Source organism: Silene latifolia, chromosome 5 (genome assembly GCF_048544455.1).
Source record: "Silene latifolia isolate original U9 population chromosome 5, ASM4854445v1, whole genome shotgun sequence".
NCBI classification, from domain to species: domain Eukaryota; kingdom Viridiplantae; phylum Streptophyta; class Magnoliopsida; order Caryophyllales; family Caryophyllaceae; genus Silene; species Silene latifolia.
Genome location: NC_133530.1, coordinates 73,768,603 through 73,795,334, shown reverse-complemented (window position 1 = coordinate 73,795,334; position 26,732 = coordinate 73,768,603). Strand labels below are relative to the sequence as shown.

Here is a 26,732-nt window from a genome sequence, read left to right as displayed (position 1 = left end):
CTCTAATAAAATGGGTAGGGGGGACAAGGTGGGGCACCCCCATGTGCTTCCCACTTTATGGCAAATGGGTATTTTGTGAGGGAAAATGATATCCGTCTATACGTATAGACGGATAGTGTCCGTCTATAATGAGAATTTGTGTTGCTTAATTTGTGCTTTCATATCTTGGTTCGAGGCCGCCTACATGTGTGAACAAGTGCATGAGTTGCTAACAATTCGTCGCAAGTCGCAACGCTTGTTCATACACGTGGTCATCAACATCAAGAGACTCATGAGATTTTAAGTAAAAGATCAATTTCATTAATAATAATAATGTCATATAAGAATTGCAACAAAATTAAAATTAACTGAATAGAAATTTGTAAAAAATATATCAAGATAAATTCTTTCTAAAACCAAGATCATTATTAGATAAAAACGCTTCTGCACACCACTCTCTAAAATACCGGATTATCCTCAAATGCAAATGTGGAACTAAATTCTTACCACCATGAAGGTATTGTTTTCTAGCTTTGGCTAAATTCTTTCCACCAAATATTCTTGCAAACTGACAATTGCATATCGAGTACTGGACTGGACTAGACCGGACTAATTTGTAAACATTATTAAAAATTTGATCACATAATCTCATTGAAGACGGGCGATATCCGTCACAAACTTGTGACGGGTTTGATGTTTGACCTATGTATGCATTTTTCCTAATTTAATTTCAAGTCCCAAAGTTAAGTCAATACTTCTTTGACGATTTTACCAGCTAAGTTAAATGATAAAGTGCATGTTTAGCCTGTCTCACAGATAATCCATGGTCTAAAACTCCCAACTCCCAAGTGAAGGGGAAGGTCTAGACTCCAATATTAAATTTCAACATGAAGACGGTGAATAAGCTTAAAACCACTGACAAGGGCAACATTTTATTTTACAAAACATTAGTACTATATTTTACTAGGTTCATGTATTCAATATTTGATTATTTCAAATTTGGTATCCCACTTGCCTCACAGGAGGATGATCTCTATGAAAAATTTACGGTCTGTAAGCAAAGCACTTGCCAACTTCTCGAGTCTCGACATCTAAAACAAAAAAATAGAAGCTCAAATGAGTTCACAAAAGGGAAACAAGTCTGGATATTCCTTTCATCTAAATGCAATCCCTTAAGGGCATCAACAATAGAGGTTTGTCAACAAAGGTTTGTGTACTTTTTAGAGGTTTGTTGACAAACCTCTCTATTGTTGGAGATGGGGTTTGAGGTTCATCCATGGAATGATTCTGGCACATTTGTATACGGGTTTGTTGATTGACACAAAAAGTTAGTATATTTTTATTCTCCAACAACATATATATGAGGGGAAAAAATGGGTAATTTTATGTGGTCCATGATATGAACCTTGAAAAGGTTTGTCTATTGTTGTATATGGGTTTGTTATTTAAGAGGTTTGTTAAATTGATGATGTGTCATGTGACAAACCTCTTTAGAGGTTCATCTATTGTGGATGCCCTAATAGTGTGAGATCGTTTCATCTACACTACAAAGATGACAAGTCCTGAGAAGGAAATTATTTTGAGATCTACAAGTCCAAACAAAGTGCATTTAGGAATAAATTACAGCAGCACCCCTTTGCTCGATAACATTAGAAACTCCAGAATACAAAAATCCAACCCAAAATCAAAATACAACTCAAGGAGATACAGTCGCTCTCTGAACTGTAATTATCAGACACAGTGGTCACAGCCTAAGAACCACGAGGAGGGTTGCGTGATGATGACCAAGTAGAGGCTGAACCACTGCGCCACTTATCACCAGATGGACGGTCGTCTCTTCGTCCCCACCTATCGCCTTCTGGGGCTGCAGCTGGGGCTGGCCGAGCAGAGGCAGCTTCAACATTACCTCGTAGGTGCCGAGGCACATATCTGCCTGGTGCAGGTGCAGTTGGGGCAGCAGCAGGAGGAGCCTCTGCCTGAGGCCTGGAAAGAGGCTCGGAAGAACGAATAGGAAGGTCACCAGCAAGGAGCTGCTCTTTCTCCTTCCTCTTTTTCTCCTCGATTTCCAGCTCTTTTTGGCGTTGCTTGGCAGCAATTGCATCTAGCTTGGCTTGACGCTCTGCATCTTCCTTCTTCTTTCTTTCCTTCTCTGTAGATCAAATATTCATCCAATACAGACTGGTTAAATCAAAGAGAGGGCCCTAACACCTACATTAAAACGCAACTTTTTGGAAGAACCATTTATTATATGCACGTAAGTTACAAACCTTCCCTCTCCCGTGCCTCTTCCTCTTGTTTAAGCTTGTTCAGCCTTTCCTCTTCGATCATCAAGTAGTAAATCATCTTCCGCTTAACTTCCCTCTCTTGCTTTCTTTCCAAAAGAACATGACCGATATGTTCTTCTCTTTCCTGCCTTATCCTAGCAAACTCAGCTTGTCGCCTGCTCACTACTCTTTCTTGGAAAATTACCTGGATAGAACGATTACTGCTCAGTGTTGAAAAATAACACAATTTCCCATTCACTTCAACCAAACACAATTTTCTCCTAAACTTGAACATTTAGGAGAAAATTGTAAATAAATATATTCATTAAAGTGCATTATGAAATAACTCAAAAACAGCCATTATTTATAGCCACTAAGTACAAACCTTGTTATCCAACATGCGGGCTAGTCTATTCTTCTCTTTCAGGTCATTATCATGACCTTGCCTGCTGCGCTCCACTTCTAACTGCAAATTATTACCCAACAAAATCAGATTTCTAGAAACCATAACAGATAACAAGTCACAATGGATAAATAATCTGTGCAACTACTTGAAAGTAATCCACTCAACCCATTCCAAAGCCACATAAAGTGTCATTTCACTTTATCAACCTGAATCTCAAATATCCAAAATGTTCCTCCCCACTACATAGGCCCGAACTCAACCGACATCCAGATTCCGGAGTCTCATGAAAGAAACTCAAGCTCAACTAGTTTACAGATCAGAAGTAAGAGATTGACAGGTCGCAAATAAACGTTATCTACAAAATCAACCTATATTACGCAGCTGCAAGATGCAACCCATTGTCGAAATGTCAGACATGGCAATTTTGAGAAGTTTCATGTTTTGTAACACTTTTTCCCATCTCATTCTCAATTGGAGACAATAGTGCTTGTGTTGTGTTGTGTTGTGTAACCAGCACAAAACACACAGCCAACATGAGGTAACGGAGTAACATAGAAAATAACACGCTTCATATTTCAGATAAAATGTAAACAAAACAGTTCGCACCAAAAAAGACAAGCTTGACTAGTTCTGAGCAACAGGCAAGATCACGCTCAGCAATAGATGGTGTCATTCTTATCTAAACAGATATACAAAAGACAAGTTACCAACCTGCTGCTCACGCTCATGGAGAATTTGTTCCTCCACTAGGCATTGCTGATAGGCAGCTTCAATTAAAGGAGCAGCCTCTTCTCTTCTAGCTCTCTCCAGATAGTCCATCTGCTTCGCCAACTTTTGCAATTTTTTCTCCATTTCTTGTCTTTCCTTCACCTGCTCCTGGAGAACGACCTCCATGATTTCTTGTTTTGACATCTATCCAGCACAAAAAAAAAAAGGTTTAGTAACATTACTCCTCAAAAAACATGAATCCAACACATTGCTCGGAAATTGTTTCAAACTTTCAATCGACTGAGTTTGAAACAAGAGTAATCCAAATAAAACCACTCACCCCATCCGTAAGCTGTTTCTTTTGCTTTTTACCCAATTTTTCTTCAACTAAAGCTAAAGTGGCCAACCGTTCTCTCTCTTCTACATCTTTACGTATTTGATCATTTCTCCTGCGCTGAAGGTCAGTAGCAAGCCTCTTTTGTTCTTCAGCTTCAGTAATTTTCTGCAGCTGCTGTCTTTTCATCTCCTCCGCTCGTTCCTTCAAAGTAAGGCTCGTTTTAAAAAGTCCACTTTATTGAAAAATGGCTCAACTTCAAGATAAAAAGTCATATACTGATATACAGCAATATTGAAAATACCTTTTCCAAAAGTTGGCGCTCTTGGTCTTCTTTACGCTGTTCAATAATTGTTTTCCGGGCAAGAAGCTTTTTGTGTTCCTTTTGGACCACCTCAGCTAAACCAGGTAGAATATCCCCAATCTTCGACCCCTCGATTAAGGGTGCAAATATCATAAGCCTTGCTCTATTCAATGACTCAGCAAACGAACTGAGATGATTCTTCAAGCCATCAGATTCAAAATCCTGTGGAAGATCACTAGCACCAGTCAAACCCATTTTCAAGCAGCTTGTATTCTAGAAGAATGTTCTCATAAACTTAAATAATTATAAGAAACTTAGCCCATCAGATTCGACATGACGTATTTGACAAAAAAAAAACCTCTAGGCTTGCCAAGATATAAGAGCAGTGTAAGAGTGAGAACCCCAGTAACAAGCCCATTTAAAAAACTAACAGCAAGGCAAAAGTGATGTGTAAAAGACATAACGGATCTATGGCATAACTGTCTGTAGTACTACGTAGGAAACTGAACGAACCTATTAAAGTTGATATGAAAATTTTGCGGTTAAAGAAAGCTTCTGACAAAGATGTTTTAATAGAGAATCCAAAAGATTCAGACACGCACAATTGATAAGCAGAGTGAGGCATTCTTTCAACCAAAACTACTATACCAAGCATACTTATCAGGTTGTAGAATTTACACAAATAAAGAAAAAAAAAGGAAAAAAAGGTCTACAAAAGCTGCAAGCCGTCAAATAAAAAAATCCAGCAGATTACAGCATGTCTTTGGATGATCAAAGTAACAACCATCTTTGCACAGCAATAGATCGTTACCTCCTGAATCCCGTAACTCCCCTTTCCAACGCCAACAAAATCATTATAATCCAAACAATTACATCACGTAATCAGATACAGAGTACTAACCGCACTCGATGCAAAATTAGACAGGAGGTTGATAAAAAGAGCAAGAGCAAAAATGACAAATAAATCCATAGACAGAATTAGAGGCAGTTCGAGAGACATAGGGCCAGTTATTCATATACAAACATCATTATACATACAGCACCCAGGCTGAAGCAAACAGACATGAAATTTGCCGCCACCACAGCCGATCTCGTTCAGAAAATCTTAAGCTACTAAAGTAGACAGGAATATAACTCCCAAACTAGATTTACAAGTACAACAGTTAATGATTGCCAAGTAAAAAAGAAGCACTTACCATGACGCTAAATGAAACAGCCCCATTCATGTGGTCAACTTTCATGGTGAGAAACCTGTGTTTCACAGCATCTACAGATATCTTCTCAACCACAGAAAAATCAAAAAACGGAATCATCTGCAGTATGCTTTCAATAGTCATCGTTTGGTAAACTTGAGATGCCTGCAGTGTGGAAAGACTGTTATAACAGCTATAAACAGAGATCAAAATCAAAATATGCAGGAGTACACTAGGTAATATAGAGCGAAGGGGTAATAAACAGTGGACCTGCTGAAGCAATCTCAATGTTCCCAACTTTTCTAGGTCTGGGACATACTTAGACAATTGCACCTCTGGTACAGAAGAAGCAGAAGCGAGTTTTCCACCGATCTTCGAAATTTTGTTTAGCAAGGGGTGCGCTTTAAGACAGAGATCTAGAGGGAGAAATTCATTCTCCAAAAGATGGAAAAGATCCTTCACTTCTGGTAGTACACAAGACATAACACCCTTTGATACCTGCAACAGCAAAAGAGCAGCAAACAATCATTTAGTAAATTATCCTCAACCACCGTTGACAAGTCTATATCTCAAGTTTTCACAATATTTCCTAAGTTATGTCAGGATTCGATGATCTTACCAGTTCTAACAGAAGAGCTGACCTTGAGAGCTGTCAAACATAAGCAATGTCAGTATCAGTTCGCAAGGAGTACCTAAAAATCTTAAAAACAAAAGGAAAATAAATTACCAATTCCCTGCTCTCAAGTTTTGGATCAAGATTGAAATTAATAAGATTTGCCATCCTCATATTTCGCTCTTTCTCATTTTCAAGCTCCAAATGCGACGCACCATGACTATGGTCATAAGGAGGAACAGAAAGGGCAGCCAAGACCACAGATGAAGCTATGGTCTGCAAATCCTTTTGAGATAAGTTCTTGTTGAACTTCTTTTGCAGTAGAAACAGCTTGAGCCAAGCATATGCATGATAAAGATGGCTTCCAGAAATCCAAAAAATTTCAGTGAGTTTTGCGTAGTAAATGACCAACAAAGATGGTTTGGGAGTCTTCTTCACCAAACACATCAAGCCATGTATATCTTCAACAGAACGGAATGCTTCCTGATAATACAAAACAGGTGTATCAGAAAGACATTTTTATTTTATTCACACGATGAAACCAGAAAGAATATCCCTAATCCGCAAAATAATTGTAGAAAGACCTCAGTTCTAAGATTCACAACAATGTGAACCCCAATTTTGTCAACTAGCACATCATTTTATTTGTGAGCCAAAAATTAAACAAAAAAGAAATCCAACCGGAGAAACAACAATATCCATCCGAACTTGTTTGGGAATGTTGAGTGTTGCAAGAACCAGATTTCTCAGTTGTCAACTCAAAAGATTTCTAGCAAAAGCAAGTGCACAAGGAAAATACGATCCAAGCTTAAGTAGCCTCATAATTGTTATTAGTAGTACCTTATTACCCTAATACCTTCACGGAATCTTCTACTCCAGACAGGTTTAGAGGTCGCGCATACACAGCACTTACACACTAAAAGTAAGAATACAAGAGACCCTTAAGCAGGAACTGTATGTCCATTTACTACTACTAGAAGACGCCTTTGCAAAGCACAAAACACAACTACATATGTTTGACAGTTGACTACTATAATGGAGTTTCAATGCCAAAACATTTCAGAAATAAATTCACAAAACCATCTAGCTTGGAATACTGACAAACCTGCCATAATTCAAGTTCAGTGGCTATCTTTAGTTGCTCAAATCTTGTGTCAAGGTACAATTGCAAGCTTTCAGGAGCAGTGAGGTCGGGCCTGTCTCGTTGGTCTTTGTATTTGTTCAAATTTGTCAGATGATTTCTGATTATTTCGCAAAGTCTGCGAAATTCTGTAGTACGTTTGTACTGCTTACAGAATTGGAAAGCACGGTGAGCTGTCATCTGTTGAGTAGTGGAAATACAATCAATTATACCATTGGCGTTATCATACAAAATCAAATACGATGCAATATGTTGTGCATAATTATCTAGCATGTACTAGATTGCCTCCCCTATAGATGGTCTAATGTAAATAACACTTACAGCATAAAGATTCTCCAGTTTTGAATTATTACGTAATATCTCCAGGACAGTTCTGTATGTCTCCCACAGGAATTTGAACCATGGGGTTACAAGTTCACGGTCAGACCTATCTTTCCCCTTCTCCCCACTAACGTAGCTTAGCATCAAATCCTCTGGCCGCTTATCTGCCTCTAGATCTTCAACATCCAGGGCTTCTTCTAAGGCTTCAGCTTGATTGCGAGCAACTTCAGCCTTTTCAGTTGAAAGGTGCATGAAATACTTGATTACCTCCTCCAAAGAGTTCACATTCACTTGTTGACAAACAATTCGGTACTGGATTAAACCATCTTTTGCATACCTACCCTTCCTCATATCCACACAGAGTTCTATGTATTTAAACATGATCTTTTCCAAAGGCTTTTGCCATGCCCTGTACCTTTTTGACGTAATAAGATCATGAAGAGCTTGTAGAGCATCTTGCTTTTGCCCAACATTTATTAGCTCTGCAACAGTAAAATAAATAGGCTAAGGAGATGTAACCTTCAAATGCCATATACTCTCTTTATCTCGATCATAAGTTTACCATTTTTTATTCTTTATCAGTGTATTTTAATCAAAAGTAAACAAATGATTGCGATGGAGGGAGTATAAGATAGTAACTACAACTAACCATAAAAACTCTTTTAGCACCACAAACCAAACTTAAAAGGAAAAGAGAAGGTAAAAATCAACATGATACAGGTCAGAAAGGTTTACATTATCTTAGGCTATTATATGGTATTTGAAAACTTCAAGTTTACACCTTTATCAAACGGGCTTAACCAAGAATCAATTCTAGAGAGATAGGGTATTAATTGGAATTATAAGAAAGCAAACACCATTTATCAGCATATATAATGTATTTCAATTCTATTCAAGGTGAATCAGACTAGAACAAAGTGGGTCCTAAAATCATCTGGGTTTCTCATAATCGGTTAAAAGTTGCACATGCCCTCTTACAACTCCCTATACCCCGACCTGCCTGGCAGTACTGTTTCAGAGATCCTAGGTAATGGTAGATAGTTCAGATTATGATGCATGCAAGGTCAAAAGCAGGATTCTTTACAGTTTCGACTTACATATCCTAATCAAAGCTATGGATTTTAATTAGGTTCTCGAGGGACCTGATTTCGAATCAAAAACTATTAAGAGGGCCTTAATCAGTGAGACAGCCCTAATGATCAGTCAGTTTTATACCCGTTCGATGCAAATCAATTAGGCATTCGCCTCGATAAGGCAACTCTGAAAATATGCAAAACGCCGTATAATAATTTGTGATAACAAAGTATAATGAGTAATTCTTAACCTTCAGCTCGCTTGAGTGCATTCTCCGGTTTCGCAAATGTCGACATTCTGACTTAAACGATGCGTTAAACTTCTGCATACAAACACCCAAACTCTACATCAATCAATCAATAATCTACCAACAATCAATCAATCAATCAATCAAAACAAATATAAATCAATGAATTAAGTGATGCATAAATCGAGAATACTATTGAAATTGGGGAGATCAAATTACCGAATTCAGATTGCAGGGATATTGCGAAGAGCAGATAAGAAAAACAAGAGCTGCAGCTGCTGCGTGTGTGTTTTGAGGGTCGGGCAAAGGAGCTTCAGGTTTTTGTATTTATTTATTTATGGGTTTTTCTAACCTATGACCACTAGGCATAGGATAGGCATAGAATAAGAAAATAAAAAAGGAAAGAATTAATTGGTGTTTTTATGGGAAATTGAAATATCCTATTAATTTTATTTTTCTTTACAATAAATACATTTATTTCTTTCTTTTTTTGTTTTCTTATCCTATGCCTAGTGGGCATAGGTTAGAAAGACCGTTTATGGATTTCTCTTCTTACCCTTCTTCTATTTTTTGGAAAGTTTTATATGGATCACATACTCAGATTGGACTATACGAGATGGTATTGTATTTGAGTTTACCTCGATTTTACTTTTAGGGAGTTTTTTTTTTTAGGTAATATAATTAGATGAGTCAACTTATTTCATTCTTTCGAATGATAAAGGTAAGTTGAAATCACCTCGAAAGAGTTGGACATGAATGTCCAATCGAAGCCATAAAGTTGACAACTTTTCACGAAAGTAATGTTTAATTATCACTTCATCAGAACTAAAGATCTAATTTTACATCATTGATAATACTAGAAATTTCCCAGGAAATTTGCCAAATATTACGGATTGAGTTGATAATACATAAATTATCACCTTCTACAATTAACTTCGAGATACCTAAGAATTTAGCTGCTAAAATGTCTTCTTTTAAAGCGAGAGTTTCAGCAACAAGAATACTATTAGATCCGCACTTTTTTGCTCCTAACAAAACGACTTTACCATTATGATCTCTTATAGAATATCCTAGAGCAGCTTTATTACCCTCTATTTTTGATCCGTCAAAATTTAACTTTAGAAACTCGTTTTTAGGTTTCTCCCACCAAATTTCTTCCTTACTAGTAGTATTTCTAACTAACACGTCTTTATCAAGATTGTTAAGATCTTTATGTTTAGTCTCATTCCAAATTTTGATGCTATTATTACATAAAAAGATAAGTTTACTGATATTAAAATGAACATCATTAAAAATAATGTCATTTCTATGGAACCATGCATTCTACCAAATAAATATGATCTTAATAAAATCGGCTTTTAGAATTAAAGTTTTAAGATGATTAAGTTTCTCTATAAAGCTCTGACTCGCAATATTATCGTATATCGCCAAAAAATTGTTAAACCTAATGATATTCATGTCTTGGATGACTCATGCAATCAAGGAACATTTGAAAAAGAGATGATCTCTATCTTCAATTGGATGATTGCACAAAACACATTAAGGTGGGACAATTATATGATTTCTTAGAAGCCTACTTTTCGTAAGGAGACCATCTACACAAGTTTTCCAAAGAAAAAATTTCAATTTTGTTGGAACATTTAGTTTCCAAATCCAGTAAATTAAAATTCACATTTGTCAATATTCTATCGAACAAGCCTTGTGATAACCATGTCGCTGTTTTGGTCGAGAAATTTCCATCCACAGACAACCTCCAAAGAAGGGTATCTTGAATATCATTGTGCGGCAATGGAATATTAACTATTTGGTTAACAATATCATTATTTACTATATTTGATAATTTACTGACATCCCATTGTTTATTAAGAGTTATTACTGACATCCCATTGTTTATTAGGGGTTATGAAATCTCTAACCAAAAGATTTAAATCAAGATTACTATGACCATCTATATCTCTAGTAATAGGATAGAAAAAACCCAATTGTCAGTCCAAAATTTGATATTGCTACCATTATCGACCTGCCATCTCAACCTCTTTCTAAACATATCCCAAATACTCATGAGTTTACGCCATTACCAAGAACAAACTGTATTAGGCTTATGTTCAAAAAGTGAACAATTTCTCAAATATTTCTTAGTTACCACTTTGACCCATATATTATCCTTTTCCATAAGAATTTTCCGTAAAAATTTCATTTGGAGGGTTTTATTAGATACTTCAGAAGATTTTATTCTTAATCCACCAAGAGACTTTGGTAAACAAACTTTATGCCAACCAATTAAATTAGGAGAACGCTGTGAAAGATTCTTATTCCATAAAAAATCTCTATTAATTTTGACTAATTTGTTATGATACTTGAGGGAAGGAGGAAACTTTGCATTTGAAAGGTTCCGTTTGCAGCAAGGTTAACATTAACAAGAACCAGTCTACCTACTTGCGATAAAGAATTCGCTTAGGGATTTTCTATATGAAGTTCTATATAGTAGTACCCCTCCTTTTTGTAAAACCTCAATGATACCCCTCCGCTTCATTAGAGTAAGTGTAAGATATGCCTACTAGTTAAACTACCGTAAAAAAAAAAATAAAAAAATAAAAAAATAAAAAAAAAATCTCCATTATATGCTCATTTGATATGTTAATTAGTTTGATTAGGCATGTGACAAGATAATTGATGTGTAATATGATTAACACAAATTCTCATAATAGACGGCGAATATCCGTCTATAACTATAGATGGGCCAAATATCCACTCACTGTAAGCATGATAGGTTATGTCGTATACCAAACAAAGATAATTTTCCCTTAACACAAATTAATGTAGTACGAGGGGTCGAACACAAGGAGACGGGAATTGTGCTATGAAATGATATGGATAGAATCTATCCAGATCGTAACGATTGATTGGTTTGTTTGGTTTGATGATTAGCGAATAAAACAATATAACAATATATGATTAAAGGAGTTTAGGGGAGTTGGGTCACACATGCAATTGTAAATATATATTCATGTTAAACTCGGAATAAATAATATTGTCAATTGTTTAGGCTTAAAGACACTCACCTCTCGATATTAGTGTCAACCATAGACCGGGTCCTAGAAAACTCTCGTTATGACTAGGTCGTCCTACTACATATGCTTATTCTAATCTGATTCCGTGCCTCTCGACTTATAGAACGAATTAACAAACTTAATCGATGAATATGGCCACTAAAAAAAGATTAATCGTTACGATACAAACATGTGATAGAAACAATTAGACAATATTATATCAACCTAATTTAACATTTTACATATATTAGTTATTGCATGACTTCCCTAGTCCCTAGACTAAGGAAATTTAGCTACTCATATTGAAATGTAAACTAACAACTATGATGTATGAAATATTAAACATGATTGTATAAATGATATAGACTAAAAGATAAATTATGAAATATGAGAATAAACTATGTGATGGAATTAAAATACTAATGATAAAGCTATGTGATAACTAAAATAGAAATATAAACTAAATTAACTAGAATTAGAATTACCAAATAAGAAATAGAACTTGAACTTAGGAACTTGCGATGAAGAACAAATGAGAACCAAAAGCTTGAATAAATAGAACCAAATGTTTAACACTAACCAAATGCTTAACAATATTAAAACTAAAATGAAAGCTATGAGAGAATTTTTGTGTGCTTAAAAATATAAGAAATGTGAGATTGTATAATGAAAATAAGATGCTAATTAGGTCGGACCTATCTATTTATAGGGAGCTAGGACTTGAAACGTAAACACCAAGGGCAAAGAAATCCTGATCGGGGATGCCAACCCCGATCGGGGTCATGGCTTTCCAGCTCCGTCTTCTTAATTCCTCTAGTTAATGCTCAAGAAATCCAAAGTTGATGTTTTAATGCCCTGTTTAATCACCCGGTTAAGCTCTTAAAACATGGCATCCAATGTATTCTAGCATCATAAGCTTCCACTTAGTTGGACTTGAGTTATTGGGCTTGACTTGCATTTGACTTCATTTTGCATTTCTCATTTCAATCCACATCTTTATGCATGCAAACCTATATATTACTTCAAGGTTGGTCCAACTCATGCTCCACACTTAGCCTTGTATACTAGCTCTTGCAAATTTGTTAGAAATAAGCTCCTAAAAGCTCAAGTTCCTACAAAATGTGACAAACCAGGCAAAGACAACTAGAATACAACATTAGCTCATAAAATCACTAAGGCTAGTGCAATAATCATATATATTAGAGCTAAAATAGGGAGATAAAGTCTATATAAAATGGACTTATCAAACACCCCCAAGCTAAACTCTTGATTGTCCCTAAGCAAGAAACCATATCCATCAATTGCAATATCCTAAAACAAGTTAAGCATAATGATTCAAAACCGGAGACAACATGGGCATAAGGAATAATGCAAAAACATGGATGAGATTTACATGACGGTGTAGCATGGAAAACTTTGAACGAACCTTTAAGATCTTGCATGATCTTTTGATTAATGGACTCTCACGATGCACTCAACCTCATTTGTATGTGAAAGGACATTTTGTGTGAAAATACTCATCTATCCTCGACTCATGAGAATGTGCCCACAATCTAATATGTTAATCATTTTAAAACCACAAGTCATAACATTCAAATGCAAGTATGAAAAAGAAGCCATATGGGTAAGAAAAAGGCAAATAAGTAATTGGTAAGAAAGGGGAACAAATGATTTATGGTATGTGGAGCTAAGTCAAGCTAGTAACAACCATATGCAAGGATGCTCAATTCCCAAAGCAATTCCCAAAAATTTCAATACAAATCATAAGAATGCTCTTCAAAATATATGAATAAGACATGAGAGCTTCTTACATCAACTTCTTCTTCTCTTTCAAAATCATAATCCATGCTTCTTTTTTTTTTCATCATGCTTTTTTTATCTTCCTTTCTCATCTTTTCTTTTTCAATTCATTTTTCATTTTTCCATTTTTTCTTTCATTTTTTCAATACTTTTTCTTTTCTCATTTCTTTTCTCAAAGAGCATTAAGACAAAGCTCACAATGATATTTTAAAAGAGAACAAATCCCAAACGAGCACCCAACACAACTAATCAAAGCTACTAGCTCAACAAGGTAAGCAATTTTTATATGTAGCTAGGTATAAATTTTGTGAAGGGCTTCAAAAAGGTAAATTTAATCATGTGAATGACTCCAAAATGCTAATAACAAATGAATGCATGCTTATAAAGAGATGAAATTAAGACCATACTTGTGCGTTTTGATGAAACACACACCATAAAGAGACCTACACTCACCTAATTAGAGAGACCGGATATGGATGCACCGGTCTAGGGAGGTTCTAACTTACCAATTTTATAGCTTGCCGATAGTCAAGATCAAGCCTATTCAGTTCATTTTCCATCTCCCACCTACTATTTCATCCATTTCAATCAATTAAATTGAATCATGCAAACCTTAATTCAAATTGGGGGGATTCGATTTTGTACTTTTTAGTGCTAGAAATTGATTGTAGAATGCTTTATTCTTGTTTGTAGTATGAGTTAGTTCACTAATTCGTTCTATTATGTCTATTTGGATGAATTTTGGTTTGCCTTAAGATGAATTTTTGTCTTAAATTTCAGAAAAATGGCACCAAGAAAACCTCCTACCCAAGGTGCTTCTAAGAAGAGAAGAGGTGAGGCGGAACCCTAAAATGTTATGGAGGATGTGCAAATGGAAGAGGTCCCGAAATGGCAAGACCCGGATTTTCCCGGAGTGATCTTCAATTCACAAAAGCAATACGACAATTGGGTCATCCTAAAGAGCAAAGGTATAAAACCAACCAAATTTATCAACCAAGCTTCTTTAAACAACATTGGAATTGAGAAAAATGTTAAGACTTTGTTTAAAAATCTTGGTATGAAGCATTGTTATACAAGGAATTATAAGACCTTTCCCGAACTCACCCTTGAGTTCTTAAGCTCTTTTGAGTTTCATAGGTCTAGGAAACCCGGTTTTGTGCTTTTTGTGACCTTTAGATTGTTTAATGAAGACTATAGGATGGACCTAGCGGAATTCGCTAATATCTTCCAATTGCCTCACAAGGACTTACCTACCGAATCACCCGACTCATATAACCCCGTTTTGACATGGAATGCCATTTCTCACTTCCCCTTTCAAAGTTGGGACCATTGCCCTCATCAATTTATACATTACCCCGACATAAGGGTTTGGCAAAGGTTTATGGGATGGACATTTTTTGGGAGAAACGAGCCTCACTCGGTGAGGAAAATTGAGGTAGAGATTTTGGGTGCTTTCTTGAATGTTAATGGTTATGATGAATGGGGAATCAATATCCCCTACCACTTTGTGGCCCACTTGACCAAACAATGTAACCCCAAGAATAGTTGTATTGTCTTAGGAGGATTGGTTACAAAAATTGCTCACCATTTGTGTAGATTCAACCAAGAGAACACCAACTTGATACCATTGCTTGTGTCTAGGGAAAAAGGGGCTGGGATAGATTATGATTATTTTCTTTCTTGTAATTGGTTTAGGAATTCTTACCCTAACATGGTTTGGAAGATAGGTAGGCAAGACTCCATTAGTCTACCCGAAGAAAAGAAAGAAATTAAGGCTTTAGTCCACACTAAGCCTTATCATGAGAGTGTCCCTTTTACTAGACCTACTTACCATTTGGACCTAAGAGGTGAGCCAAGTACCACCGTTGAGCGGCGTGAGAGAGGTTAACCCTCTCAAGCACGCCATTCCACCTCTAGTGTTCATTCACCTTCTAGCAGAGAGATGATGGAAATGATGCGGGAATTGAACTTAAGTGTTCATGCAATTCGTGATGACCAACGACTTGCTTTGCATCCAATTTATGATCATTTTGCTAGACAAGGAGTAATCCAACCTGAGGGGCCACACCCTTCATTTTATACTTATCCTCCGTGTAACACCCCCATATTCCAAGTGCCTTACCAGGACCACTCAGGTATGAAGACATTACCATCTCGGTTACCCGAGGCAATGATAATCAAATAAACAATGAATAAACAACGTTTAAATATAAATACTTAGCGAAGAGTTACAATTCTCAAAACCAAACCAAATGTGTAATACATGTTCTCAAACTAACTGTTCTAGCTGAAAAATGTAAATAAACTAATAAGCTACAAATGGAAGACTCCTATCATCATGTCGTGGCCATCCCAAATATCCCAAGATACTCATCTCATACCGCTCAATATCTCGCTCACCATCCCGAATGGATCACCGCAGTTTACAAAACAACACCGGGTCGTACTAATCACACAACTCAATATATATTAACAATAAGATAAACAGATAGCTTAACTGTCATACACACACAATCACGCCAAATCCAATCATCTCAATCACGATCGTCCACCTGGACCCGCCTTACCGCCAGCGGGGGGACCGCAGCCGTACCCACCAAATCCCCGCTCCACATAGTGAGCGATAACCCTGTCCATTAATGTGCACATCCCTTCTGTGGCGGGTTCCACAGAAGGCGAAACTAGGGCGTGAAGCCACTCCCGCAAGTGACCTCACTCAGCCGAGGCCACGCCTCGCGAACCATAGACAACGATCACAACCACAATCACAATACAATTACTATATCAAACAACCAATCACAACACATCAACCAATATCCCATTATGGGACTAATACGAGTAGGAAATCCTACCGAAAGCACACTTTGTTAGACGGTCTCTCTTCCGTTGTATCAAAAACCTCCTCTATGAAACCTCCTCCTATCATACAACACATAAATGCTACCCAATTACATACTACTCAAAAACCCCAAATCCCTATATTAGGGTTTAACCAAATCAAAGGAAAGACAATAAAAAGGGTACATAGATCTTACCCTCGACGCAAGGAACTCAAAGGTATAACCAACGCTAAGAACTGACCTTCCAAACTCCGGGGATTGCTAATAATGCGATTAGGATGAAGAACTTGCTTGCTTTCTCTCTTAAACAGTAATTTAGGTTTTGCAAAAGTGATTTAGAATAATGACGACAAAGCTTATATACCTTAATCGCATAATTAACAAAACCCGAGAAAACTCCCCGTAAAACCTAAGCTTACTCGATCGAGTACCGAGGTACTCGATCGAGTGCCCCTTACTCGATCGAGTACCCTAGTTACTCGATCGAGTACCCAACAGGTCAGAAACTTTTCTAAAACGCAACTTACCCTTACTCGACAGAGTAAGGCCTACTCGATAGAGTACCCCAAGACTTATAAATACGGAGTATTACAGTCTTCCCTCCTTAAAATGAACTTCGTTCCCGAAGTTCAAACCACTACTAAACAAAGGTACTCCCATAACATTCCCGACTCAACAACCAAAACAAAATTCAACAGAAAACGTGTTACTAACCCAACTCATCCCGACACACATACCGACACAACATACAAAAAGGGTATGAAACTCTTAAAAACTCGTCGCGATCATCTCCTACCCCTCTAAAAGAAACAAGGTTACGTCCCCGTAACCATACATACCTGATCAAAAAGGAAAGGGTAACGCTCTTTCATAGCTTCCTCTGGTTCCCATGTAGCTTCCTCAGTCTCGTGGTTAGACCAAAGGATCTTAAGCAAAACTGTCTCACCACTCCTAGTCTTCCTAACCTTTCGGTCAAGAATCTGCTTAGGCACCTCAAGATATGATAAGGACTCATCTAGCTCTAAGTTCTCTGCCTCTAACACATGTGACGGATCACTCACATACTTCCGCAGCTGCGATACATGAAACACATTATGCACTCTCTCTAACGCAACTGGTAAAGCCAGACGATATGCAACTTCCCCAACTCGCTCTAAGATCTCATAAGGCCCGATAAACTTCTGACTTAACTTGCCTTTCTTCCCAAATCTCATAAACCCACGCATAGGAGACACTTTCAAAAGAACTTTGTCCCCCACTTGAAACTCTATGTCCCTGCGATGTAGATCTGCATAACTCTTTTGCCTATCCCGAGCCGCCCTCATCCGTTCCCCGATCATCTTAATCTGTTCCACCATCTCATGCACCATCTCTGGTCCTAAAACCACTGCCTCAAAGACTATCGTCCCAACAAATTGGACTCCTACATCTCCTCCCATACAAAGCCTCAAACGGTGCCATACCAATACTAGTGTGATAGTCATTATTATAAGAAAATTCTATCAAGTCCAACCTCTGTTCCTAGCTACCACCAAAGTCCATCACACAAGCTTGCAACATATCCTCAAGAGTCTTGATTGTTCTCTCGATCTGTCCGTCTGGCTCTGTCAGCAGGATGAAATGCTGTACTCATCTTCAAAGTTGTTCCCAACGATTCCTGCAACTCCTTCCAAAACCTCGATATAAACCTCGCATCTCTGTCAGACACTATGTCCTTAGGGACTCCATGTAACTTAAGCACGTTCTTTCGATAGGCCATAGCCAATTGTGCCTTAGTCCATGTATCTTTCATTGGAACAAAGTGAGCTGACTTGGTCAGTCGATCCACTATTACCCAAATCATGTTGTTACCTTGTTGACTCTTTGGCAAACCCACAATGAAATCCATGGAAATGGATTCCCACTTCCACTCAGGTACCTCTAAAGACTGAATCTTCCCTTGTGGTCGTCGCTGTTCCCCTTTAACTCTTTGGCATGTTAAACAACGGGACACAAACTCAGCTGTCTCTTTCTTCATCCCAGGCCACCAAAACGTTTTTTTCAAATCCTTGTACAGTTTGTCACCACCCGGATGTACTGAGTATGGTGTACAATGCGCCTCTGTCATGATAGTCTTTTTCAACTCCTCATCATTAGGGACACACCACCTACCATCGAACCTCAAACTACCATCTGTATGAATAGAAAATTGGGACACTGTCCCTTTCTCTACTCCAGCTCTCCACTCCACTATCTTGGGATCCAACGCTTGTTTACCTCGAATGTCATCATAAAACTCAAGATGTACTGTCATATCACCATGGCATCTCCTTTCTGAATCATATGTATCCCAAACCTCGCTACCTCATCTCTCAGCCTCATCAAAGATAGAGCTGTACACAGAGAATGTACACTCTTCCTACTCAAAGCATCAACAACCACATTGGCTTTCCCTTCATGGTAGATGATTTCCATGTCATAATCGCCAATCAGCTCCATCTACCTCCTCTGTCTCATGTTCAACTCCTTTTGAGTGAAAATGTACTTGAGACTCTTGTGATCAGAAAATACCTTAAAGATTGCTCCATAAAGGTAATGTCTCCAAATCTTGAGAGCAAACACCACCGCACCCAACTCCAAATCATGAGTAGGGTAGTTCTCCTCATAAGGCTTCAATTGCCTAGAAGCATAGGCAATCACTTTACCGTTATGCATCAACACACATCCCAACCCATTCTTTGAGGCATCTGTATAAACCTCAAAGTTCTCGATCCCTTCAGGCAATGCTAAGACAGGAGCTGTGGTCAAACGCTCCTTTAATGTTTGGAACGCCGTCTCACAACTCTCATCCCAACGAAACCTGTTCTCTTTCCTCATCAACGCTGTCATAGGTCTAGCTATCTTGGAGAAATCTTTCACGAACCGTCTGTAGTATCCAGCTAAACCCAAGAAACTCCTAACCTCAGCAACATTCTTTGGTGCTTCCCACTTTGTCACTGCTTCTATCTTTGCCGGATCCATAACTACCCTCCTCCTTAGAGATCACATGCCCCAAAAAAGCAACTTTCTCTAACCAGAACTCACACTTGGACAGCTTAGCATACAACTCATGCTCCCTCAAATTTTGCAACACGATCCTCAGATGCTCCTCATGCTCCTCCTTAGTCTTAGAGTAGACTAAGATATCATCGATAAATACCACTACAAACTGGTCCAAGAACTGTCTGAAGATTCTATTCATCAAATCCATAAACACCTTAGGTGCATTAGACAACCCAAACGGCATCACCACATACTCATAATGGCCATACCTCGACGTAAAAGCTGTCTTTGGTATGTCCACCTCTCTAATCCTCACCTGATGGTACCCCGACCTCAAATCAATCTTAGAAAAGACTGATGCACCACTCAACTGATCAAACAGGTCATCTATCCTTGGCAAAAGATACTTGTTCTTCACCGTCACTCGGTTCAGCTCCCTGTAATCTATGCACAACCTCAGACTCCCATCTTTCTTCTTTACAAAAAGAACTGGTGCTCCCTACGGCGATACACTTGGTCTAATGTATCCCTTCTCTATCAAATCATCCAACTGCTTTCTAAGCTCCTCCATCTCCTTAGGACCCATACGGTGCGGTGCCTTAGAGATTGGCCCGTCCCCGGTTTCAACTCTCTTGTGAAATCTATCTCTCTTCCCGGCGGCAACCCCTAATCTCCTCTGAAACACATCCTCGAACTCTCCCACCACCGGTATCGATCAACTATCGGACCCTCTATCCGGTCATCTCTCACATGGCACAATATCAAAGGACATCCCTTCCTCGATATGACTTCAAAGTAACAAATTTAATCAACTTAACTTTGGGTTTGACTAGAAACCCACGATAAGACACACTAACGCCCTTAGGACCTCTTAAAGACACTTTCTTTTGATGACAATCTATCTTAGCTTTATACTTTCCTAACCAATCCATCCCGACTATCATCTCAAAACCGTCAAAAGGAAACTCTAGCAAGTCTACGGGTAGATCAACTTGCCCAACTATCATAGATACATCTCTAAACAATCTCCCACATGATACGGACTCACCCGAAGGTATAAAAACTTGCTCACTAACGACTCATATACCCTCGGACCCAACTGTTTAACATGACTTGAAGACACAAACGATCGAGAAGCCCCCAATCAAACAAAACAAAGGTAGGAATACCATTAACAAGGAAAGTACCGGTGATAACGTGAGCATCCTCCTCACCGATTTCTTCTCCATCATGAATAACTTTCCATCGGTCTTCCGTCCACCTCCCCGGACAAGATCTTGGTGAGGTGGTCGGCTTAGCACCCGAGCCTTGATTGTTGTTGTTGTTCGTTGGTGGTTTCGATAAAATTACCACCGTTGCGGTTGCCTCCACTGGTAACTCGACTTCCCGGTTTTGGCCATGATCCGGCCCGGTCCATGCTCGCGTAGCTCACGCGCAGTCTCCGGAAAGATCCCGGTGCACTTGTGCACTCATGTCTCTTGTGGCCCACACCACCACAAATATATAGCAGTCACACCCCAACTACCACTAACACTTCCCCGGCCGCGCCCAAAGGAAGTCCCAAGATCAACCCGACCCGAAGAAAACCCCTTAGACCGATTGTGGTTGCCTTTCTTGTGATTAGATTGGCCACCACCCTCGCTCTCGGACTTCCTCTTCTCACCACCTGACCTCTCCCGAGCCATCTCCACCAACCTCTCCGCTCTCCCAGCCCTCTCATAAGCTTTCTTAACATCAGTAAGGACTCCTACGGGTAACTTATCCATAATCTTAAGGGTCAACCCTCTCTCAAACCTCAATGCCAAATTCTCCTCACTCAAACCCATATCCTCGATACCTAGACTTATCATTTAACTGCTGTAGTACTCGGCCACGAGACATCTCGGCGGTCATCTTAAAATTGTCAAACTCTTCTCTCAACTTACTCCTCACATGCTCCGGACAAACTCCTTTCTCACACCCCTACGAAACTCCTCCCAAGGTATAGCGGTAAGCCTTGGTTTGTATATATCTCCTTAGCACTCACTTTCACCGTATCCCACCACTTGCCACCGCCTCCCTCGGATAGAACGCACTGTTCCACTCTCATCTCATCGGACGGTGAACCAAATCTAGTATGTTCTCCATCTCTCTAAGCCAACTATCGAGAAGGTTAGGCTCCCCAACTCCCTTATACTCTTTCGGGTTAAACCTCGCTATATAGAGGCTGATTTTAGAATGATCAACCTCCTTCTCCTTATCCTTATCCTTATCTTTCCCCACAGTCTTTAAAGCCTCAGTGAGAGCATCCTGATGCTCCATCATCTTAACGATGTAATCTATGTTCATAAGCTCAGCTCTCGCATACAAAGCAGTCTTCTTGGGCGGCATCTTGAAACTATCATAGAAAAAGGGGTGGATATAAACATACGCGCCAAAACCTCAAAATAAGAAAACACGCTGCCCAGACCCCTACTCGATCGAGTTCCCAAACATACTCGATCGAGTAACGGGCTACTCGATCGAGTGCCCAACATACTCGATCGAGTGCCCCAACATCAGACCTCTAACAGACCTTCTGACCTCTAACATACTCGACCGAATCGAGTGACCCCCTACTCGATCGAGTGCCCGAGGTACTCGATCGAGTGCCTAAAAACACGATTCTGGACTCAAAATCATCAAAAACCCACCCGATCGAGTCAGTCCCACTCGATCGAGTCATGCTAACTCAGAAACGCTACCCGCATGCTATATCATATGTTAACACGCTAAAAACTTTATAAAACCACATGTTATATCATAACTAAGCATATAATGCTACGCATCCTTTCGTACGATCTACGAGATCATTATATCATGTTATTAAATGCCACCTTATAAACATCCAACATGTTATCACTCCAACAACAAGTCTACAAATATCATTAATCTTTCTTTCACATTCTCAACCTTCTACTTCAAACATCCAACAATTACACACACTTCATCACATTCTTACACAAGCTAACCAAAGAACACATACGACCTTGACATACCCCCCCATGTGACCGGTTCAAAATTGTAGGGCAAGTTCGCGACTTTAGGACGTCTCCCAAGCCTTTGCATTAGCTCCTACAACTTTTACCCCGGGTTCATTTTAATTGACTCCCTATGTTCATTAGGTTCATTGGTTACAGGTTTCAGGATCGTCGCTCTGATACCATTTGTAACACCCCCATACTCCAAGTGCCTTACCAGGACCACTCAGGTATGAACAAATTACCATCTCGGTTACCCGAGGCAATGATAATCAAATAAACAATGAAGAAACAACGTTTAAATATAAATACTTAGCGAAGAGTTACAATTCTCAAAACCAAACCAAATGTGTAATACATGTTCTCAAACTAACTGTTCTAGCAGAAATGTAAATAAACTAATAAGCTACAGCGGAAGACTCCTATCATCATGTCGTGGCCATCCCAGCTATCCCAGTACTCATCTCATACCTGCTCAATATCTGCTCACCATCCCCGAATGGATCACCGCAGTTTACAAAATAACACCGGGTCGATACTAATCACACAACTCAATATATATTAACAATAAGATAAACAGAGGCACTTAACTCACACACACACAATCACGCCAAATCCAATCATCTCAATCACCGATGTCCATCGGACCAGCCACGCGATGGGGGACCGCAGCCGTACCCACCAAATCCCCGCTCCACATAGTAAGCGATAACCCTGTCCATTAATGTGCACATCCCTTCCGTGGCGGGTTCCACGAAAAGCGAAACTAGGGCGTGAAGCCACTCCCGCAAGTGACCTCACTCGAGGCCACGCCTCGCGAACCATAGACAACGATCACAACCACAATCATAATACAATTACTATATCAAACAACCAATCACAACACATCAACCAATATCCCATTATGGGACTAATACGAGTAGAAATCCTGCTGGAAAGCACACTCTTTGTCGACGGTCTCTCTTCTTTGTATCAAAAAGCCTCCTCTATGAAACCTCCTCCTATCATACAACACATAAATGCTACCCAATTACATACTACTCAAAAACCCCCAAATCCCTATATTAGGGTTTAACCAAATCAAAGGAAAGACAATAAAAAGGGTACATAGATCTTACCCTCGACGCAAGGAACTCAACGGTATAACCAACGCTAAGAACTGACCTTCCAAACTCCGGGGATTGCTAATAATGCGATTAGGATGAAGAACTTGCTTGCTTTCTCTCTTAAACAGTAATTTAGGTTTTGCAAAAGTGATTTAGAATAATGACGACAAAGCTTATATACCTTAATCGCATAATTAACAAAACCCGAGAAAACTTCCCGTAAAACCGGCTACTCAATCGAGTACCCGAGGTACTCGATCGAGTGCCCCCTTACTCGATCGAGTACCCTAGTTACTCGATCGAGTACCCAACAGGTCAGAAACTTTTCTAAAACGCAACTTACCCTTACTCGACAGAGTAAGGCCTACTCGATAGAGTACCCCAAGACTTATAAATACGGAGTATTACACTCCGGGTGGATTTCCTCCTCTCATTCCCATTCCCACTCCCACTCCCCCTCCTAACAATGATGTAGGTACTTTTACTACATATGCACCCGGTCCGGATTTTTTTGGTTCGGATTATGGTGTTGAGGCATTACGAGGAGGCTATGGAGGGTATGGTGGGTATAGTAGTTATGGTGATGGTCTTGGTCTTGGTAGTGGCCAAAATATTGGTGAGTATGTCACTCCTCTTCAAGAGGATGAATCTAGTGGGAGTGGCCAACAAGGTGAAGCAAGTGGAAGTGGTAAGAAGAAGAAATGACGGAAGGGTTTCAACTTTTGGCCCTTTTCTTAGATGATTGATGAAGAAATCCCCCGAATTCATGCTAGCTTGGGGGGAGGCTAGCAAGTTGAGTAAGTTTTTAATTGCTTTTCATTTTAGTTTAGGTCTTGCAACCCATTAAACATAACCTCTAGTCCTTCTTGTTTTGTGCTTTGAGCCATTTTTATGGTTTGATTGGGTAATTTGAATTGTTGGCACATTGAGGACAAGGTGATGTTTAGCTTGGGGGATGATTGAATTTACATATAGTGTAGTTTGCATGTAGTGTAGAAAATTTGAAAATTTTTGAGAGAAATTTTTGCTTTGTGCTTGCTTGTAGCCTACTTTTCTCTTTGCTTATCCTAATAATGGCTTTTAGCTAATGATTTTTTCTTATATTATGGGATAATAGCAACATGGGGATGTCTTGACATAGTAGGTGAGAGATGGAGAATGAACCGAATAGGCTTGATCTTGACTTGTGGCAAGCTACAAAATGGTAAGGTAGAGCCTCTCTGTGGACATGGGCCACGTCTCGGTCTGTGGATTTGGGGGTCTACCTACCGGTCCGTAGTCACGGGCCACCTGCACGCCAGGACGATCTGGTGGACATGCAGCGGTCTTTTGAAAGCCACGCTCGGCGGCGTAAAAATGCTTTCGACCGGATCGCTTTAGATCGGTCGGTTTCGTCTCGGTAAAGGTCTCGAAACGATTAGAGATGTTCGGAGTCTCCACCAAGCATTTGTGGGATACTTGGAACCCGTTCGAATCCACTTCATACCTAGGTCAACCAAGGCAAAAAGCGGTGTTTGACATAGGTACTAAAGATAAGGAATCGTCCCTCTTTTAGCATTCTATGCCTAAAATGACTCTCGTATGCCCTGGATAAGGCCATCCACTATCCAAAGATTCTGAGTAAGGGGTGAGGGTACGTATTGGGAAGCCCTTTAATCGGACACCCAATCCTGCCCGCGTTAGCGACCTCTACTGATCGATTGTGGTTGTTTAAGTGCAACAGTTGATAAAACGGTGTAAATGCATGAATGCACATCCAAAAGTTTAACCTAACATGTGAGCTTTCTAAGTCGGTTTGTTAATCCAAGTATCAAGCATAAGATGTCAAGTTGGATTTATGGTTGATTTGCATGTGAGAACGGAAATTAAACATCCATTTACCAAATTCGGGTTATGATGCTTAACACGATCCATTTATTGAAAAAGGGTGTCAAATGACAAAGTGTAAAAACATAAGCTTGTCAATCTGATCCGTCACGTATACGGATGAACCGTAATCGGGATTATCCTAGATAAGTGCTAAAAACGAGGCAGAACAACGCCAGGCAGGCCTGTTAAGGCGCGAGCCTATTGGCGAGGTAAGGGGCTCTGCCCAAGTTTTGAAATATGAAAGTAGAGGGCCTCTTGGGGCGCGAGCCATGGGGAGACCCAAGGGGGCGTCTCCTGGTTTTTGAAAGGGTTGTTTAAACTGTATTTGTGATTAAATAATCTACATGTATTGTTTGCATGACTCGGAATAATTACTATTATGTTAGTAATATTCGTTGTCGGATTTGCATGTTTGAAAAGCATAGTTTACAAATAAAAATGTAAAATGTTTGATTTGAACTAATCATGTTAAGTTCATTTCTTTGTAATTAGTCAAGTTAAACATCGCACTCGGATTAAACCGACATGGTATAAAGAACCAAGGATGGTTATGAATTATGACTAATATATTTGCAAATGTAAACAAATGAGAAAAATGGTAAATAAAAGAAAGGGGTGTTAAAATACCCATTAAAATGTAATTAACCAACAATATCATCGGGTCACGGAATAAATCGTCATGGTATAAAGAACCAAGGATGATTTTTGTAATGACCAAAATATGTTTATCATAAAAATGAATTAAAATGGTAAATAAAAGAAAAGGATTTCCTTTAAAATGTAATTAACCAATTAATATCACCGAGTCACGGATTAAACCTTCATGGTATTAAGAACCAAGGGTGATTATGGTTTATGGTTAAAAAGTTTGTAATAAAAACGATTTAAAACGGTAAAAACCGATTACAAAAACGAAATAAAGAGGAAAGACGAGAACAAACACGGATGAGTCTGACCTGGACACCTACATGAGGCGCGAGCCTCCCTGCATAGCAAGGAGCTCCTGTCTCAGGCCAAAACTCGGTTTTGGCTCGTCTAACCTATATGTGAATCGTGTTATGCATTGTTCATGTTTATAAAGTCATGAAAACAGTAAAGGCATGAAATAAGTGAGATATTTACACCCTCAAACTTACGTGTATTCATGTTTTGCGATGTAGACGACTTTAGAGACGGTTTGCTCGTAGCGACTACTCACGATCAAGAAGTTTAAAAGAGTGCCTTAAAAAAGGATTTTGTTTTGAAAACAAGTTGAAAATATGTTAATTAAAACATGTTGATTAATGTTGAGTTGGTCGAATGGGTCGGTCGAATGCACGGCGACGGTACCAAACAATATGTGTAAGGCTTGTGTTTACGATCGGTAGGTCGTAAACACGTGTCGATTTTGTGACTTAGGAAGTCGAGTCTAGAAGTTTAAGGGAGAGGTGAAGGAGCGGACGCTCGTGTGAATTTTATGGTGT

General features: G+C 39.1%; 1 protein-coding gene across 2 annotated transcripts; it reads right to left on the bottom strand.

Moving 5' to 3' along the window:
* Positions 1 to 1,100: 1,100 nt before the first annotated feature.
* Positions 1,101 to 9,208, bottom strand: LOC141657555 (eukaryotic translation initiation factor 3 subunit A-like). 2 transcript variants are annotated; one of them, XM_074464826.1, is made up of 16 exons: positions 9,141 to 9,208; positions 8,804 to 8,936; positions 8,588 to 8,659; positions 7,264 to 7,745; positions 6,907 to 7,122; positions 5,916 to 6,284; positions 5,808 to 5,837; positions 5,459 to 5,686; positions 5,192 to 5,353; positions 3,996 to 4,217; positions 3,698 to 3,895; positions 3,361 to 3,561; positions 2,629 to 2,709; positions 2,247 to 2,448; positions 1,495 to 2,128; positions 1,101 to 1,150 (listed from the first exon to the last, which is right to left on the bottom strand). In XM_074464826.1, exons 3-15 carry the CDS (start codon positions 8,631 to 8,633, stop codon positions 1,731 to 1,733), a joined length of 2,835 nt encoding a protein of 944 aa, XP_074320927.1. In that variant the 5' UTR covers positions 8,634 to 8,659; positions 8,804 to 8,936; positions 9,141 to 9,208; the 3' UTR covers positions 1,101 to 1,150; positions 1,495 to 1,730. The 2 variants fall into 2 exon arrangements, with proteins under 2 accessions (XP_074320927.1, XP_074320928.1); XM_074464827.1 differs by lacking the exon at positions 9,141 to 9,208 and having other exon boundaries at positions 8,588 to 8,656; positions 8,804 to 8,923.
* Between the last annotated feature and the right edge of the window lie 17,524 nt (positions 9,209 to 26,732).